Source organism: Oncorhynchus clarkii, chromosome 18, assembly GCF_045791955.1.
Source record: "Oncorhynchus clarkii lewisi isolate Uvic-CL-2024 chromosome 18, UVic_Ocla_1.0, whole genome shotgun sequence".
NCBI lineage: Eukaryota > Metazoa > Chordata > Actinopteri > Salmoniformes > Salmonidae > Oncorhynchus > Oncorhynchus clarkii.
Genome location: NC_092164.1, coordinates 70234929 through 70251823, shown reverse-complemented (window position 1 = coordinate 70251823; position 16895 = coordinate 70234929). Strand labels below are relative to the sequence as shown.

The 16895-nt window shown below is 43.5% G+C and overlaps 1 protein-coding gene across 1 annotated transcript; it reads right to left on the bottom strand.

Annotated features, from left to right (window-relative positions):
* Positions 1-10889: 10889 nt before the first annotated feature.
* On the bottom strand, positions 10890-14205 carry LOC139372401 (dynein heavy chain-like). The gene is made up of 5 exons (XM_071112110.1): positions 14187-14205; positions 13788-13842; positions 12152-12565; positions 11553-11903; positions 10890-11400 (listed from the first exon to the last, which is right to left on the bottom strand). The coding sequence occupies exons 1-5, from the start codon at positions 14203-14205 to the stop codon at positions 10890-10892; spliced, it is 1350 nt and encodes a 449-aa protein (XP_070968211.1).
* Between the last annotated feature and the right edge of the window lie 2690 nt (positions 14206-16895).

The window sequence follows — 16895 nt, the reverse complement described above, 5'->3', positions numbered from 1 at the left end:
TCCCAGTTCTTCCACGGCCTGCATACTCACCAAACATGTCACCCGGTGAGCATGTTTGGGATGCTCTGGATTGACGTGTACAACCACATGTTCCAGTTCCCGCCAATATACAGCAACTTCACACAGAAGAGGAGAGGAACAACATTCCACAGACCACAATTAACAGCCTGATCAACTCTATGAGAAGGAGACGTGTCGTGCTGCGTGAGGCAAATGGTGGTCACACCAGATACTGACTGGTTTTCTGATCAACACCAGATACTGACTGGTTTTCTGATCACACCAGATACTGACTGGTTTTCTGATCACACCAGATACTGACTGGTTTTCTGATCAACACCAGATACTGACTGGTTTTCTGATCACACCAGATACTGACTGGTTTTCTGATCACACCAGATACTGACTGGTTTTCTGATCACACCAGATATTGGTATAAGGCACTGCATCTCAGTGCTAGAGAATCCAGGCTGTATCACACCCGGCTGTGATTGGGAATCCCAACGGGCGGTGCCCAATGTCGTCCGGGGTCATTGTAAATAAGACTTGCCTAGGTAAATGAAGAATACATATATATTTTTTTAAAATATGAACTGTAAATATTTAAAATTGTTGCATGTTGCATTAAAATGGTTGTTCAGTATATTACACCAACGAGAATGTGGAATAACAACAGTAAACACAGAGGTGTTTGATGTTATTGGGAAGCAGCCCCATCACAGACCCATGGGGTCTCCTACATGGCACCCGGTTCCTTATATAATGACCTAGTCCTATATAATGACCTGGTCCTAGTTCTATATAATGTCCTGGTCCTATATAATGACCTGGTCCTAGTCCTATATAATGACCTGGTCCTAGTCCTATATAATGACCTGGTCCTATATAATGACCTGGTCCTAGTTCTATATAATGTCCTGGTCCTATATAATGACCTGGTCCTAGTCCTATATAATGACCTGGTCCTAATCCTATATAATGGCCTGGTCCTATATAATGACCTGGTCCTAGTCCTATATAATGACCTGGTCCTAGTCCTATATAATGACCTGGTCCTATATAATGACCTGGTCCTAGTCCTATATAATGACCTGGTCCTATATAATGACCTGGTCCTAGTCCTATATAATAACCTGGTCCTAGTCCTATATAATGACCTGGTCCTATATAATGACCTGGTCCTAGTCCTATATAATGACCTGGTCCTGGTCCTATATAATGACCTGGTCCTAGTCCTATATAATGACCTGGTCCTATATAATGACCTGGTCCTAGTCCTATATAATGACCTGGTCCTAGTCCTATATAATGACCTGGTACTAGTCCTATATAATGACCTGGTCCTGGTCCTATATAATGACATGGTCCTAGTCCTATTTAATGACCTGGTCCTGGTCCTATATAATGACCTGGTCCTGGTCCTATATAATGACCTGGTCCTAGTCCTATCTAATGACCTGGTCCTAGTCCTATATAATGACCTGGTCCTGGTCCTATATAATGACCTGGTCCTAGTCCTATATAATGACCTGGTCCTAGTCCTATATAATGACCTGGTCCTAGTCCTATATAATGACCTGGTCCTAGTCCTATATAATAACCTGGTCCTAGTCCTATATATTGACCTGGTCCTGGTCCTATATAATGACCTGGCCCTATTCCTATATAATGACCTGGCCCAAATAATGACCTGGTCCTACTCCTATATAATGACCTGGTCCTAGTCCTATATAATGACCTGGTCCTAGTCCTATATAATTACCTGGTCCTGGTTCTATATAATGACCTAGTCCTATATAATGACCTGGTCCTAGTCCTATATAATGACCTGGTCCTATATAATGACCTGGTCCTGGTCCTATATAATGACCTGGTCCTAGTCTTATATAATGACCTGGTCCTATTCCTATATAATGACCTGGTCCTGGTCCTATATAATGACCTGGTCCTAGTTCTATATAATGACCTGGTCCTATATAATGACCTGGTCCTGGTCCTATATAATGGCCTGGTCCTATATAATGACCGGGTCCTAGTCCTATATAATGAACTGGTCCTATTCCTATATAATGACCTGGTCCTGGTCCTATATAATGACCTGGTCCTAGTCCTATATAATGACCTGGTCCTATTCCTATATAATGACCTGGTCCTGGTCCTATATAATGACCTAGTCCTATATAAGGACCTGGTCATAGTCCTATATAATGACCTGGTCCTAGTCCTATATAATGACCTGGTCCTGGTCCTATATAATGACCTGGTCCTAGTCCTATATAATGACCTGGTCCTAGTCCTATATAATGACCTGGTCCTAGTCCTATATAATGACCTGGTCCTAGTCCTATATAATGACCTGGTCCTATATAATGACCTGGTCCTGGTCCTATATAATGACCTGGTCCTGGTCCTATATAATGACCTGGTCCTGGTTCTATATAATGACCTAGTCCTATATAATGACCTGGTCCTATATAATGACCTGGTCCTAGTCCTATATAATGGCCTGGTCCTATATAATGACCGGGTCCTAGTCCTATATAATGACCTGGTCCTAGTCCTATATAATGACCTGGTCCTAGTCCTATATAATGACCTGGTCCTGGTCCTATATAATGACATGGTCCTAGTCCTATTTAATGACCTGGTCCTGGTCCTATATAATGACCTGGTCCTGGTCCTATATAATGACCTGGTCCTAGTCCTATCTAATGACCTGGTCCTAGTCCTATATAATGACCTGGTCCTGGTCCTATATAATGACCTGGTCCTAGTCCTATATAATGACCTGGTCCTAGTCCTATATATTGACCTGGTCCTGGTTCTATATAATGACCTGGTCTTATATAATAACCTGGTCCTGGTCCTATATAATGACCTGGCCCTATTCCTATATAATGACCTGGCCCAAATAATGACCTGGTCCTACTCCTATATAATGACCTGGTCCTAGTCCTATATAATGACCTGGTCCTAGTCCTATATAATTACCTTGTCCTGGTTCTATATAATGACCTAGTCCTATATAATGACCTGGTCCTAGTCCTATATAATGACCTGGTCCTTTTCCTATATAATGACCTGGTCCTAGTCCTATATAATGACCTGTTCCTAGTCCTATATAATGACCTGGTCCTATATAATGACCTGGTCCTGGTCCTATATAATGACCTGGTCCTAGTCCTATATAATGACCTGGTCCTATTCCTATATAATGACCTGGTCCTATTCCTATATAATGACCTGGTCCTGGTCCTATATAATGACCTGGTCCTAGTCCTATATAATGACCTGGTCCTAGTCCTATATAATGACCTGGTCCTAGTCCTATATAATGACCTGGTCCTATATAATGACCTGGTCCTAGTCCTATATAATGGCCTGGTCCTATATAATGACCGGGTCCTAGTCCTATATAATGAACTGGTCCTAGTCCTATATAATGACCTGGTCCTGGTCCTATATAATGACCTGGTCCTAGTCCTATATAATGACCTGATCCTAGTCGTATATAATGACCTAGTCCTATATAATGACCTGGTCCTAGTCCTTTATAATGACCTGGTCCTGGTCCTCAGTATCTCTGGTTGGACAGCGTCCAGTGACACGGCTAGGCCTTGGTCTCTGAGGGAGAGACATGCCCTTCGTGGGTCCATCACAACCATGTTGTTAAAGAAAGAACAGAACAGAGCTGAAGAGAAACTTCAAAGGAAAAATATGCTTTAATCTTTGAGTCGTCTTGGAAAAGTGTCTGTGTTTTCTCCTGTAATGACTTTGGGGGGTGTGGACCTCTTGCTGGGGAATGGTGTTCCTGCACATTTTCTGTTCAGGAATAAATGTCTTACTTCTGAGTGAATAAGTTGCATGGAAACTGTGGTGTTAGATGTGTTAGGTGGTAAGAGCATGAACAACCTTTAGAAAATAGTCCAATAGAATTTTCCTTAGATGTTTTTTCAGTTGGGTTAGATACTGTACTGTGTACTGTGGTGTTAAGGTTAGGTACTGTACTGTGTTAGGTACTGTAGTGTTAGGGTTAGGTACTGTACTGTGTGGTGTTAGGGTTAGGTACTGTACTGTGGTGTTAGGGTTAGGTACTGTAGGGTTAGGGTTAGGTACTGTACTGTGGTGTTAGGGTTAGGTACTGTACTGTGGTGTTAGGGTTAGGGTCCCTGGTCTACTGTATATCTCATGAGCAGAGAGAACGAGGACCATCTCGATTGCCTCCCAGGGTAGGGTTTGGTTGTATAATGACACCCCTTCAAATGAGTGGATTCAGCCATTACAGCCACACCTCAATAAAATTGAGCACACCGCCATGCAATCTCCATAGACAAACATTTGCAGTAGAATGGCCTTAGTGAAGAGCTCAGTGACTTTCAACGTGGCACCGTCATATAATGCCACCTTTCCAACAAGTCAGTTCGTCTAGTTTCCGCCCTGCTAGAGCTTCCCCGGTCAACTGTACATGCTGTTATTGTGAAGTGGACACGTCTTGGAGCAACAGCCAAGCTACCGAGTTCCAAACTGCCTCTGGAAGCAACGTCAGCACAATAACTGTTCGTCAGGAGCTTCATCAAATGGGTTTCCATGGCCAAGCAGCCTCACACAAGCCTAAGCTCACCATGCACAATGCCAAGCGTCGGGGGCGACTAGTGTAAAAACTCACCGCCATTGGACTGGAGCAATGGAAAGGCGACCTCCTTAGGGATGCCAGGAGAACGTTACCTGCCCGAATGCATAGTGGCAACTGTAAAGTTTGGTGGAGGAGGAATAATTGTCTGGGTCTGTTTTTCATGGTTCGGGCCTCTTAGTTCCAGTGAAGGGAAATCTTAACGCTACAGCATACAATGACATTCTGGACGATTCTGTGCTTCCAACGTTGTGTCAACAGTTTGGTGAAGGCCCTTTCCTGTTACAGCATGACAATGCCTCCGTGCACAATGCGAGGTCCATACGGAAATGGTTTGTGGAGATCGGTGTGGAAGAACTTGACTGGCCTGCACATAACCCTGACCTTAACCTTATTGAACACCTTTGGGATGAATTGGAACGCCGACTGCGAGCCAGGCCTAATCACCCAACATCAGTGCCTGACCTTAACGAGATGTTTCGACAAGCAGGTGAGAGAGAGAGATGATATTAACAATATTAACCAACACATTCCTCAAGGACATTCTCCCTCCAGCCTGGTGTGTGTGTAACAGGTATTGCTTTTGTCCCTCTCCTTGCCCCAACCTGGGCTCGAACCAGGGACCCTCTAAACATACCGACAACAGTCACCCTCGAAGCATCGTTACCTTTAACGTTCCACATAAGCTGCTGTCCTTGCTGCAAATGAAACTACTACTTCCAGGTCTCAGAGCGAGGGACGCCAACGATTGAAACAGTATTAGAGCTCACCGCTAACTAGCTAGCCACTTCACACCGGTGGCGCACGTGCGTATGTGTGTGTGTGTGTGTGTGTGCATCAGGGACAGGTGTTTTGACCACTAGAGCTTGGACGCCGTAGGCACTGTGGGTTCTAGAAAAAAAAAACAGCCCAGATGCTGCTACCTGGTGTCCACTGCTGCCTCCGACCGACACACACTGGGCAAGCTCCAACGCCAGGCATGAGACCTGTGCTAAGGTACACGTTCACAGCCTGTCAATCACAGTCATGATAAATGAATATGAGGTCAGATTTCTCACTCAGCTCACGATAGCCTACTGCGTATTTGACAGATGTATTCCTAACGGTGAATATGCAACATTAGGCTATATTGCTTACTTGGTGTGTTACTGAGTTGTATGAAACATATCACACAATATATATATATATATATATATATATATATATTTTAATTACACAACCATTCTGTAGTGTCTCAACCACTTTTGTGCAATTCTTTTTGCACGGGCAACCTGCTGTATCACTGCCATTGTCCTTCTGTTGTACAGGCTGTGTGTACGGGACCATAATGCATCATGTTCATTCCACTGCCCTTTGTCACGAGGAGAGGTGACAGCAGATGGTCGATCCCCCACAATGCTGTCCGTTCCCAGATGCAAACAGGAGAGGTGACAGCAGATGGTCGATCCCCCACAATCCTGTCCGTTCCCAGATGCAAACAGGAGAGGTGACAAACACTGCAGGTGTCCCTCCTGCCAAGAGGAGTGATGGAGAGATGAGAGGATGGAGAGATGAGGGGATGGAGAGATGAGAGGATGGAGAGATGAGGGGATGGAGAGATGAGGGAATGGAGAGATGAGGGGATGGAGTGATGAGAGGATGGAGAGATGAGAGGATGGAGAGATGAGAGATGAGAGGATGGAGAGATGCGAGATGAGAGGATGGAGAGATGAGGGGATGGAGAGATGAGGGAATGGAGAGATGAGGGAATGGAGAGATGAGAGGATGGAGAGATGAGAGGATGGAGAGATGAGGGGATGGAGAGATGAGAGGATGGAGAGATGAGAGGATGGAGAGATGAGGGGATGGAGAGATGAGAGGATGGAGAGATGAGGTGATGGAGAGATGAGAGGATGGAGAGATGAGGGGATGGAGAGATGAGGGGATGGAGAGATGAGAGGATGGAGAGATGAGAGGATGGAGAGATGAGAGGATGGAGAGATGAGAGGATGGAGAGATGAGAGGATGGAGAGATGAGAGGATGGAGAGATGAGGGGATGGAGAGATGAGGTGATGGAGAGATGAGGTGATGGAGAGATGAGGGGATGGAGAGATGAGGTGATGGAGAGATGAGAGGATGGAGAGATGAGGGGATGGAGGCTTCGTTGCCTGGCCTGCAGTGAGAGGCTCCATAATTGATAGCAGAGGACAAGTTTCAGTAGGCAGGAGGCGGTTGGCAGGGGCCAGGGCCAGGTGAGTAGACAGGCTGGCCAGAGCCCCTAAGGAGGCTGGGGTGACCAGATGGAGCCACAGGGCCACAGCTCTGACCACCTGTTCATTACCCTGGAAGAGTGCTTCATCCAGGCTTTTTGTTCAGCCACCCAGTAGCTACATCAGTATCCATCTCCACCTGCAGAATAGTATTATTCATTCTGTGTGTTACAGAGTCTGGTTGATAGGTAATCGACTAGCTGGGCTGTTCCCCATGACCCTGTATGTAGGGACTTTTACAATGCTTGAACAAGGCTATTGAACTTCACATGTGTTGTCTGTCTTTATTCTTTTATCCAACATATCATACTGGAACACAGTGTTTACACTAATATGTGCAAACAATATAACAAGGTTTGGTAGCAACATGTGAAAATCATTGTGGAAATCTGTTGCAACTCAAGTCGACTGAAAACCCCACAATGCACTGCTCTCTTCGGGCTGGCGGGCTAGTTAGCTAGGTAGGTAGCTAGCAAGCAAACGTGGCTACACACAATTATACCAAAGTCAATATTAGCATGTGAAGTAGCTAGCTAGCTGTAAAATCACCTAAACAAACTGCACTATCAATTTAGGAGTCTGTCTCATCTGAGTTCAACTTGGCAACTCTGCTGCCCAGAGCGAGTGCAGAGTACGTTGCTATGGCAACAGAGGCCCTTTCCCACGTTTCCCACTGAGGGAACAGGGCGCATTGCGAAATGGAGAAACTGAGTTGAATAATTTGTTACATTGATTAAATTGAGCACATCTAAGCAATATATATATATATATATATATACAGTTGAAGTCAGAAGTTTACATGCTCTTTAGCTAAATACATTTAAACTCAGTTTTCCACAATTCCTGACATTTAATTCTAGTAAAAATTCCCTGTCTTAGAACTCAGAAAAAAAACATTGTAGACCAAGTCTGGTTCATCCTTGGGAGCAATGTCCAAACGCCTGAAGGCACCACGTTCATCTGTACAAACAATAGTACGCAAGTATAAACGGGACCATGCATCTGGGACCATGCATCTGTCATACCGCTCAGGAAGGAGATGTGTTCTGTCTCCTAGAGATGAACGTACTGTGGTGCGAAAAGTGTAAATAAATCCCAGAACAACAGCAAAGGACCTTGTGAAGATGCTGGAGGAAACGGGTACAAGAGTATCTATATCCACAGTAAAACGAGTCCTATATCGACCTGAAAGGCTGCTCAGCAAGGAAGAAGCCACTGCTCCAAAACCGTCATAAAAAAATCCAGACTACGGTTTGCAACTGCACATGGGGACAAAGATTGTACTTTTTGGAGAAATGTCCTCTGGTCTGATGAAACAAAAATAGAACTGTTTGGCCATAATGACCATCGTTATGTTTGGAGGAAAAAGGGGGACGCTTGCAAGCCGAAGAACACCATCCCAACCGTGAAGCACGAGGGTGGCAGCAGCATGTTGTGGAGGTGCTTTGCTGCAGGAGGGACTGGTGCACTTCACAAAATAGATGGCATCATGAGGTAGGAAAATTATGTGGATATATTGAAGCAACATCTCAAAACATCAGTCAGGAAGTTAAAGCTTGGTCGCAAATGGGTCTTCCAAATGGACAATGACCCCAAGCATACTTCCAAACTTGTGGCAAAATGGCTTAAGGACAACAAAGTCAAGGTATTGGAGTGGCCATCACAAAGCCCTGACCTCAATCCTATAGAAAATATGTGGGCAGAACTGAAAAAGCGTGTGCGAGCAAGGAGGCCTACCAACCTGACTCAGTTACACCAGGAGGAATAATGGGCCAAAATTCACCCAACTTATTGAGGGAAGCTTGTGGAAGGCTCCCCGAAACGTTTGACAGAAATTAAACAATTTAAAGTCAATGCTACCAAATACTAATTGAGTGTATGTAAACTTCTAACCCACTTGGAATGTGACTATTATTCTGACATTTCACATTCTTAAAATAAAGTGGTGATCCTAACTGACCTAAGACAGGGAATTTTTACAAGGATTAAATGTCAGGAATTGTAAAAAAAACTGAGTTTAAATGTATTTGGCTAAGGGGTATGTTAACTTCCGACTTCAACTGTATATATATATATATATATATATATATGTTGTCATGACAAGTGTGGCCATACCATCTGTTGGCTGATTTGACAATCTGAAATGCGATGTGATAGTGTGTTTTCTGCTGTCTCCAGTGACCAGAACCATGTACTGTAGCTATGACGTGTTCCTACAGAATAACCTGATTTCTCAGACTGACCAATCAGAAGTTAGATCTCTCAGACTGAGCAATCAGAAGTCTGAGAAATCTGACTTGACTAATCAGAAGATACCCACTGATCGTACATACGTTTCCACCAACAGGAGTTGTTTTTCTGGTAGTGGATTATCCTTTTAAGATGCTTTAAGAAGCTCTTTTGTGTTTTAAAGTAAGGCACCGTGTGTGTGTGTGTGTGTGTGTGTGTGTGTGTGTGTATGCAGGTGTGTGTGTGTGTGTGTGTGTGTGTGTGTGTATGCAGGTGTGTGTGTGTGTGTGTGTGTGTGTGTGTTGACTACATTCATTTCAAAGTTTCAACATTATATATTTGGGGATCTGTACATTTAAATGATGGTTGAATTTACATTTGAGTGTTTCTACGGGTGTCAGAGCGAGTGAGAGAGCAGGACTAAAGCATGTGAAGATATGGAGAAATTCCCCAATATGGAGACTGGAGTTGCTACATGAAAATGTCATGGGTCTTTTCCATTCCACTCAGCACTACGAGGATGGGGGGTAGAACCCACACTCAAGGCTCAGTGATATACAGACACCTTCACTTCAGACATATGAGGGGTGTGGGGGTAGAACCCACACTTACGGCACAGTGATATGCAGACGCCTTCACTTCAGACCTATGAGGGGGGGGTAGAACCCACACTCACGGCTCAGTGATATACAGACGCCTTCACTTCAGACCTATGAGGAGGGGGGGGGGGGTAGAACCCACACTCACGGCTCAGTGATATACAGACGCCTTCACTTCAGACATATGAGGGGGGGTAGAACCCACACTCACGGCACAGTGATATACAGACGCCTTCACTTCAGACATATGAGGGGTGTGGGGGTAGAACCCACACTCACGGCTCAGTGATATACAGACGCCTTCACTTCAGACCTATGAGGGGGGGGGGGGGGGGGGGGGGGGTAGAACCCACACTCACGGCACAGTGATATGCAGACGCCTTCACTTCAGACCTAAGAGGGGGGGGGGGGGGTAGAACCCACACTCACGGCTCAGTGATACACAGACACCTTCACTTCAGACCTAAGAGGGGGGGGGGGGGGGTAGAACCCACACTCACGGCTCAGTGATACACAGACACCTTCACTTCAGACCTATGAGGGGGGGGTAGAACCCACACTCAAGGCTCAGTGATATACAGACGCCTTCAATTCAGACCGACTATTAATGTCACTCGTAAAGACTCTCTCACCGGTCCACATTATGATGGAGGTGGAGAGGAGAGAGAGAGAGAGACAAAGGGTAGATTAATATTGAAGGTTTTAAGTTAAATATACACTGATTATACAAAACATGATGAACACCTGCTCTTTCCATGACAGAGACCGACCAGGTGAATCCAGGTGAAAGCTATGATCCCTGATTGATGTCACTTGTTAAATCCATTTTAATCAGTGTAGATGAAGGGGAGGCGAAAGGTTAAAGAAGTATTTTTAAGCCTCTCACCCTGCAATCTGGCCTTCTATTGACCTGCCAGGGATTGTGGGACACCTCAGTAGACAGGCCTACCGTAACCTACCGTACAGCTGCTACAGCTAACCTGCTGTGGTTTAGGCCGGAATTCATTCCAAGACGTGCTGTAGCACAGTGCACTATACAGTTGACAACGTGCCTTTTAAAGGTAATTTCCAACCTGTTTGCTGAGATCGCATTTATGGTAAACACTGCGGATTTTAGATAAGGCATAAATTACCTTTAAGGAGAAGTCTGATACAGTGCCCTGAATATAATCAAGTCCTTGTCATGGCCGTTGAAGACGTCCACAACACCGGATGATGTGGTTACTGATGTAGTGGATGATGTAGTTACTGATGTGGTTACTGATGTAGTGGATGATGTAGTTACCGATGTAGTGGATGATGTAGTTACTGTTGTAGTGGATGATGTGGTTACTGTTGTAGTGGATGATGTAGTGGATGATGTAGTGGATGATGTAGTTACTGATGTGGTTACTTATGCAGTGGATGATGTAGTTACCGATGTAGTGGATGATGTAGTTACCGATGTAGTTATTGATGTAGTGGATGATGTAGTTACTGTTGTAGTGGATGATGTAGTTACTGTTGTTGTGGATGATGTAGTGGATGATGTAGTTACTGTTGTAGTGGATGATGTAGTTACTGTTGTAGTGGATGATGTAGTGGATGATGTAGTTACTGTTGTCATGGATGATGTAGTTACTGTTGTTGTGGATGATGTAGTTACTGTTGTTGTGGATGATGTAGTTACTGTTGTAGTGGATGATGTAGTTACTGTTGTAGTGGATGATGTAGTTACTGTTGTAGTGATGATGTAGTTACTGCTGTAGTGGATGATGTAGTTACTGCTGTCGTGGATGATGTAGTTACTGTTGTCATGGATGATGTAGTTACTGTTGTAGTGGATGATGTAGTTACTGTTGTACTTGATGATGTAGTTACTGTTGAAGTGGATGATGTAGTTACTGTTGTAGTGGATGATGTAGTTACTGTTGTAGTGGATGATGTAGTTACTGTTGTAGTGGATGAGGTAGTTACCGATGAAGTTACTGATGTAGTGGATGATGTAGTTACTGTTGTATTGGATGATGTAGTTACTGTTGTCGTGGATGATGTAGTGGATGATGTAGTTACTGTTGTAGTGGATGATGTAGTTACTGTTGTAGTGGATGATGTAGTTACTGTTGTCATGGATGATGTAGTTACTGTTGTTGTAGATGATGTAGTTACTGTTGTTGTGGATGATGTAGTTACTGTTGTAGTGGATGATGTAGTTACTGTTGTAGTGGATGATGTAGTTACTGTTGTAGTGATGATGTAGTTACTGCTGTAGTGGATGATGTAGTTACTGCTGTCGTGGATGATGTAGTTACTGTTGTCGTGGATGATGTAGTTACTGTTGTAGTGGATGATGTAGTTACTGCTGTAGTGGATGATGTAGTTACTGCTGTCGTGGATGATGTAGTTACTGTTGTCGTGGATGATGTAGTTACTGTTGTAGTGGATGATGTAGTTACTGTTGTACTGGATGATGTAGTTACTGTTGAAGTGGATGATGTAGTTACTGTTGTAGTGGATGATGTAGTTACTGTTGTAGTGGATGATGTAGTTACTGTTGTAGTGGATGAGGTAGTTACTGTTGTAGTGGATGATGTAGTTACTGTTGTAGTGGATGATGTAGTTACTGTTGTAGTGGATGATGTAGTTCCTGTTGTAGTGGATGATGTAGTTACTGTTGTAGTGGATGATGTAGTTACTGTTGTAGTGGATGATGTAGTTACTGTTGTCATGGATGATGTAGTTACTGTTGTAGTGGATGATGTAGTTACTGTTGTAGTGGATGATGTAGTTACTGTTGTAGTTACTGCTGTAGTGGATGATGTAGTTACTGCTGTAGTGGATGATGTAGTTACTGTTGTCGTGGATGAGTCCAAAACAACTGGAATAGAAACAAACAGTCTAACATAAAATAGAAAAAAAACAGTACAAAACAGTTGGAATAAAAACAAACATTCTAAATCAACTGGAATATAAACCGACACTACAAAACCAACTTGAAGAGAAACAAACAGTCCAACACAGCTGGAAAATAACACAAAAAAACTGCAAAACAGGAATAGAAACAAACAGCTGGAATAGAAACAAACAGTACCAAACAGCTGGAATAGAAACAAACAGTACCAAACAGCTGGACTAGAAACAAACAGTACCGAACAGCTGGAATAGAAACAAACAGCACCAAACAGCTGGAATAGAAACAAACAGTACCAAACAGCGGGAATAGAAACAAACAGTACCAAACAGCTGGAATAGAAACAAAAAGCTGGAATAGAAACAAACAGTACCAAACAGCTGGAATAGAAACAAACAGCTGGAATAGAAACAAACAGCTGGAATCGAAACAAACAGTACCAAACAGCTGGAATAGAAACAAACAGCTGGAATAGAAACAAACAGCTGGAATAGAAACAAACAGCTGGAATAGAAACAAACCGAATGAAACAGCTAGAATAGAAACAAACAGTATGAAACAGCTGGAATAGAAACAAACAGCTGGAATAGAAACAAACAGCTGGAATCGAAACAAACAGTACCAAACAGCTGGAATAGAAACAAACAGCTGGAATAGAAACAAACAGCTGGAATAGAAACAAACCGAATGAAACAGCTAGAATAGAAACAAACAGTATGAAACAGCTGGAATAGAAACAAACAGCTGGAATAGAAACAAACAGCTGGAATAGAAACAAACAGTATGAAACAGCTCAGTTTTTTTTCTCCACTAAACAGTCTCCATGTATACTTCCATAACATGTTTTGACTGGTACGAGGGGACCTTTAGACGAGTCCTGTGAGTCCTGTGAACAAAACAATCAATGTGTACGGGTTCCTGAGAGTCTCACCTTTCCACAGATGGGTCATGTTAGTGTGTAGCCCAAACTGTTGGGACCCTACAGACAGAAGTTGGCAGATCGGCTGTACCGACTTCAGACGAGTCCCAAGACGCTTGGGAGAACACCATCGTGTTCGTGAGCGTTTCATCTTTCCATAGAGGGGTCATTATAGTGGGGCAAATCGTTCGAACGCTACAGATGTTTACGTGAGAAGACTGATTTTCAGGATGCCTCACGGTCTGACAAACACTGCTCTAGTTCTGTCACCTTTCAACACAGAGGACGAAGGGTGATGTTGGAGGACACGGTGGATTGAGGTCACCTTTCAACACAGAGGACAGAGGGTGATGTTGGAGGACACGGTGGAGTGAGGTCACCTTTCAACACAGAGGACAGAGGGTGATGTTGGAGGACACGGTGGAGTGAGGTCACCTTTCAACACAGAGGACAGAGGGTGATGTTGGAGGACACGGTGGATTGAGGTCACCTTTCAACACAGAGGACAGAAGGTGTTGTTGGAGGACACGGTGTATTGAGGTCACCATTCAACACAGAGGACGAAGGGTGATGTTGGAGGACACGGTGGATTGAGACGAAGCCCATGCAGAAAACAGATATGTACTGTATATCTTAAACTGACAGAGTTTAATATGGGACTAATATTACCTTGGAGGTACAGACCCATGTGGACTAATATTGCCTTGGAGGTACAGACCCATGTGGACTAATATTACCTTGGAGGTACAGACCCATGTGGACTAATATTGCCTTGGAGGTACAGACCCATGTGGACTAATATTGCCTTGGAGGTACAGACCCATGTGGACTAATATTGCCTTGGAGGTACAGACCCATGTGGACTAATATTGCCTTGGAGGTACAGACCCATGTGGACTAATATTGCCTTGGAGGTACAGACCCATGTGGACTACTATTGTTAATCTCTGCTGCATATCGTGGACGGTGCAGTGATACATTTATGGCTCAAATAGCCAACCAATGAGCCTGTTAGCAACCCTTAGTAAACTTTTGGGAAAAAATGGTGGTTGACCAGATACAATGCTATTTTACAGTAAACAAATTGACAGACTTTCAATGGAAAGCACTTACACAAATGACTGATTATTGGCTGATAGAAATTGATGAAAGAACAGATTGTGGGGTCTTGTTATACTTCACTGCGGCTTTTGACATTATTGATCATAGTCTGCTGCTGGAAAAACATATGTGTTATGGCTTTACACCCCCTGCTATAATGTGGATAAAGAGTTACCTGTCTAACAGAGCACAGAGGGTGTTCTTTAATGGAAGCCTCTCCAACATTATCCAGGTAGAATCAGGAGTTCCCCAGGGCAGCTGTTAAGGCCCTTTACTTTGTTCAATCTTTACTAATGACATGCCACTGGTTTTGAGTAAAGCCAGCGTGTCAATGTATGTGGATGACTCAACACTATACACGTTAACTATTACAGCGACTGAAATGACTGCAACACTTAACAAAGAGCTGCAGTTAGTTTCAGAATGGGTGGCAAGGAATAAGTTATCCCTAAATATTTATAAAAACTAAAGCTTTGTCATAAAAAAAGGAGGACCAAGGCACTCTTCATATAACTAATTTAAATGCCTTTATTTGTATGGCGTGTTCAATGGAAACAAGGTTGAAATACTCTGACGCGTTTTGGCTGCATGGCCTTGGTCAGTGAAAACAATGATATGATAATACAATGTCTTCTTTTGAACAGCTTTTTCCAATCAGCCCTGATTTGAAGAGGGAGTGGTTACAGAATTCATTGGACACCACCTAGTACGCAATACTATACACATTAAAAAGTGAAATACTGTAGATTTGCATTTTTGATAGCATCTCAAGGCTAGAAAAATCAGAACCCCTAGAAAGAAATTCTAACCTTGAATATGACTGGGCAAAGTGGTCAGAATAGGAGAAACATCTATTTTATACTACCCTAGAACACAGCAAACACGGACAACAGTCTAAACATAGCTGAGGCCAATAGAGCAGAATGTCCACTAGAACACAGCAAACACGGACAACAGTCTACACATAGCTGAGGCCAATAGAGCAGAATGTCCACTAGAACACAGCAAACACGGACAACAGTCTACACATAGCTGAGGCCAATAGAGCAGAATGTCCACTAGAACACAGCAAACACGGACAACAGTCTACACATAGCTGAGGCCAATAGAGCAGAATGTCCACTAGAACACAGCAAACACGGACAACAGTCTAAACATAGCTGAGGCCAATAGAGCAGAATGTCCACTAGAACACAGCAAACACGGACAACAGTCTACACATAGCTGAGGCCAATAGAGCAGAATGTCCACTAGAACACAGCAAACACGGACAACAGTCTACACATAGCTGAGGCCAATAGAGCAGAATGTCCACTAGAACACAGCAAACACGGACAACAGTCTACACATAGCTGAGGCCAATAGAGCAGAATGTCCACTAGAACACAGCAAACACGGACAACAGTCTACACATAGCTGAGGCCAATAGAGCAAAATGTCCACTAGATGACAGCAAACACGGACAACAGTCTACACATAGCTGAGGCCAATAGAGCAAAATGTCCACTAGATGACAGCAAATGGACCTATCACGACCCTACAGGAAAGGTGGTAAATCCATATCTTCATTTAAACCAGGGTATTTAGAGGCCTGTAGTTTGTAAATCCATATCTTCATTTAAACCAGGGTACTTAGTGGCCTGTAGTTTGTAAATCCATATCTTCATTTAAACCAGGGTATTTAGTGGCGCGTTTAAGACGGTCCCCTTTTCTAATTGAGGCCGGAAATATGATCAATACCCATAACTTGTAGGGAGGCAGGGTGTAAGGACTCGTAGTGTCTTGCCATGGGGCAAGGACTCGTAGTGTCTTGCCATGGGGTAAGGACTCGTAGTGTCTTGCCATGGGGCAAGGACTCGTAGTGTCTTGCCATGGGGTAAGGACTCGTAGTGTCTTGTCATGGGGTAAGGACTTGTAGTGTCTTGTCATGGTGTAGGGACTTATAGTGTCTTGTCATGGTGTAGGGACTTGTACCTGTTCCACCATAATTTGCAAACAAATTCATAAAAAATCCTACAATGTGATTTTCTGCATTTTTTTTTTCTCATTTTGTCTGTCATAGTTGAAGTGTACCTATGATGAAAAGTACAGGCCTCTCTCATCTTTTTAAGTGGGAGAACTTGCACAATTGGTGGCTGACTAAATACTCCAAAAGTGAAAGTGCTGCCCCCTATCCCAATGAAGTTTAAATACGTGTAAAATATATATACATTGTGGGTTCGATTACAGGCTCAAAACGGCCAGAAACAAAGACCTTTCTTCTGAAACTTGTCAGTC

What these genes read in the sequence shown, in the direction of transcription:
- LOC139372401 (XM_071112110.1), bottom strand. An exon ending in TTCGTCCTCTGTGTTGAAAG is followed by an intron (nt 12,566 to 13,787) that starts GTGACAGAACTA and finishes TTTCTATTCCAG; the next exon opens with TTGTTTTGGACTCATCCACG. An exon ending in AACAGTAACTACATCATCAA is followed by an intron (nt 11,401 to 11,552) that starts GTACAACAGTAA and finishes CCACTACAACAG; the next exon opens with TAACTACATCATCCACTACA.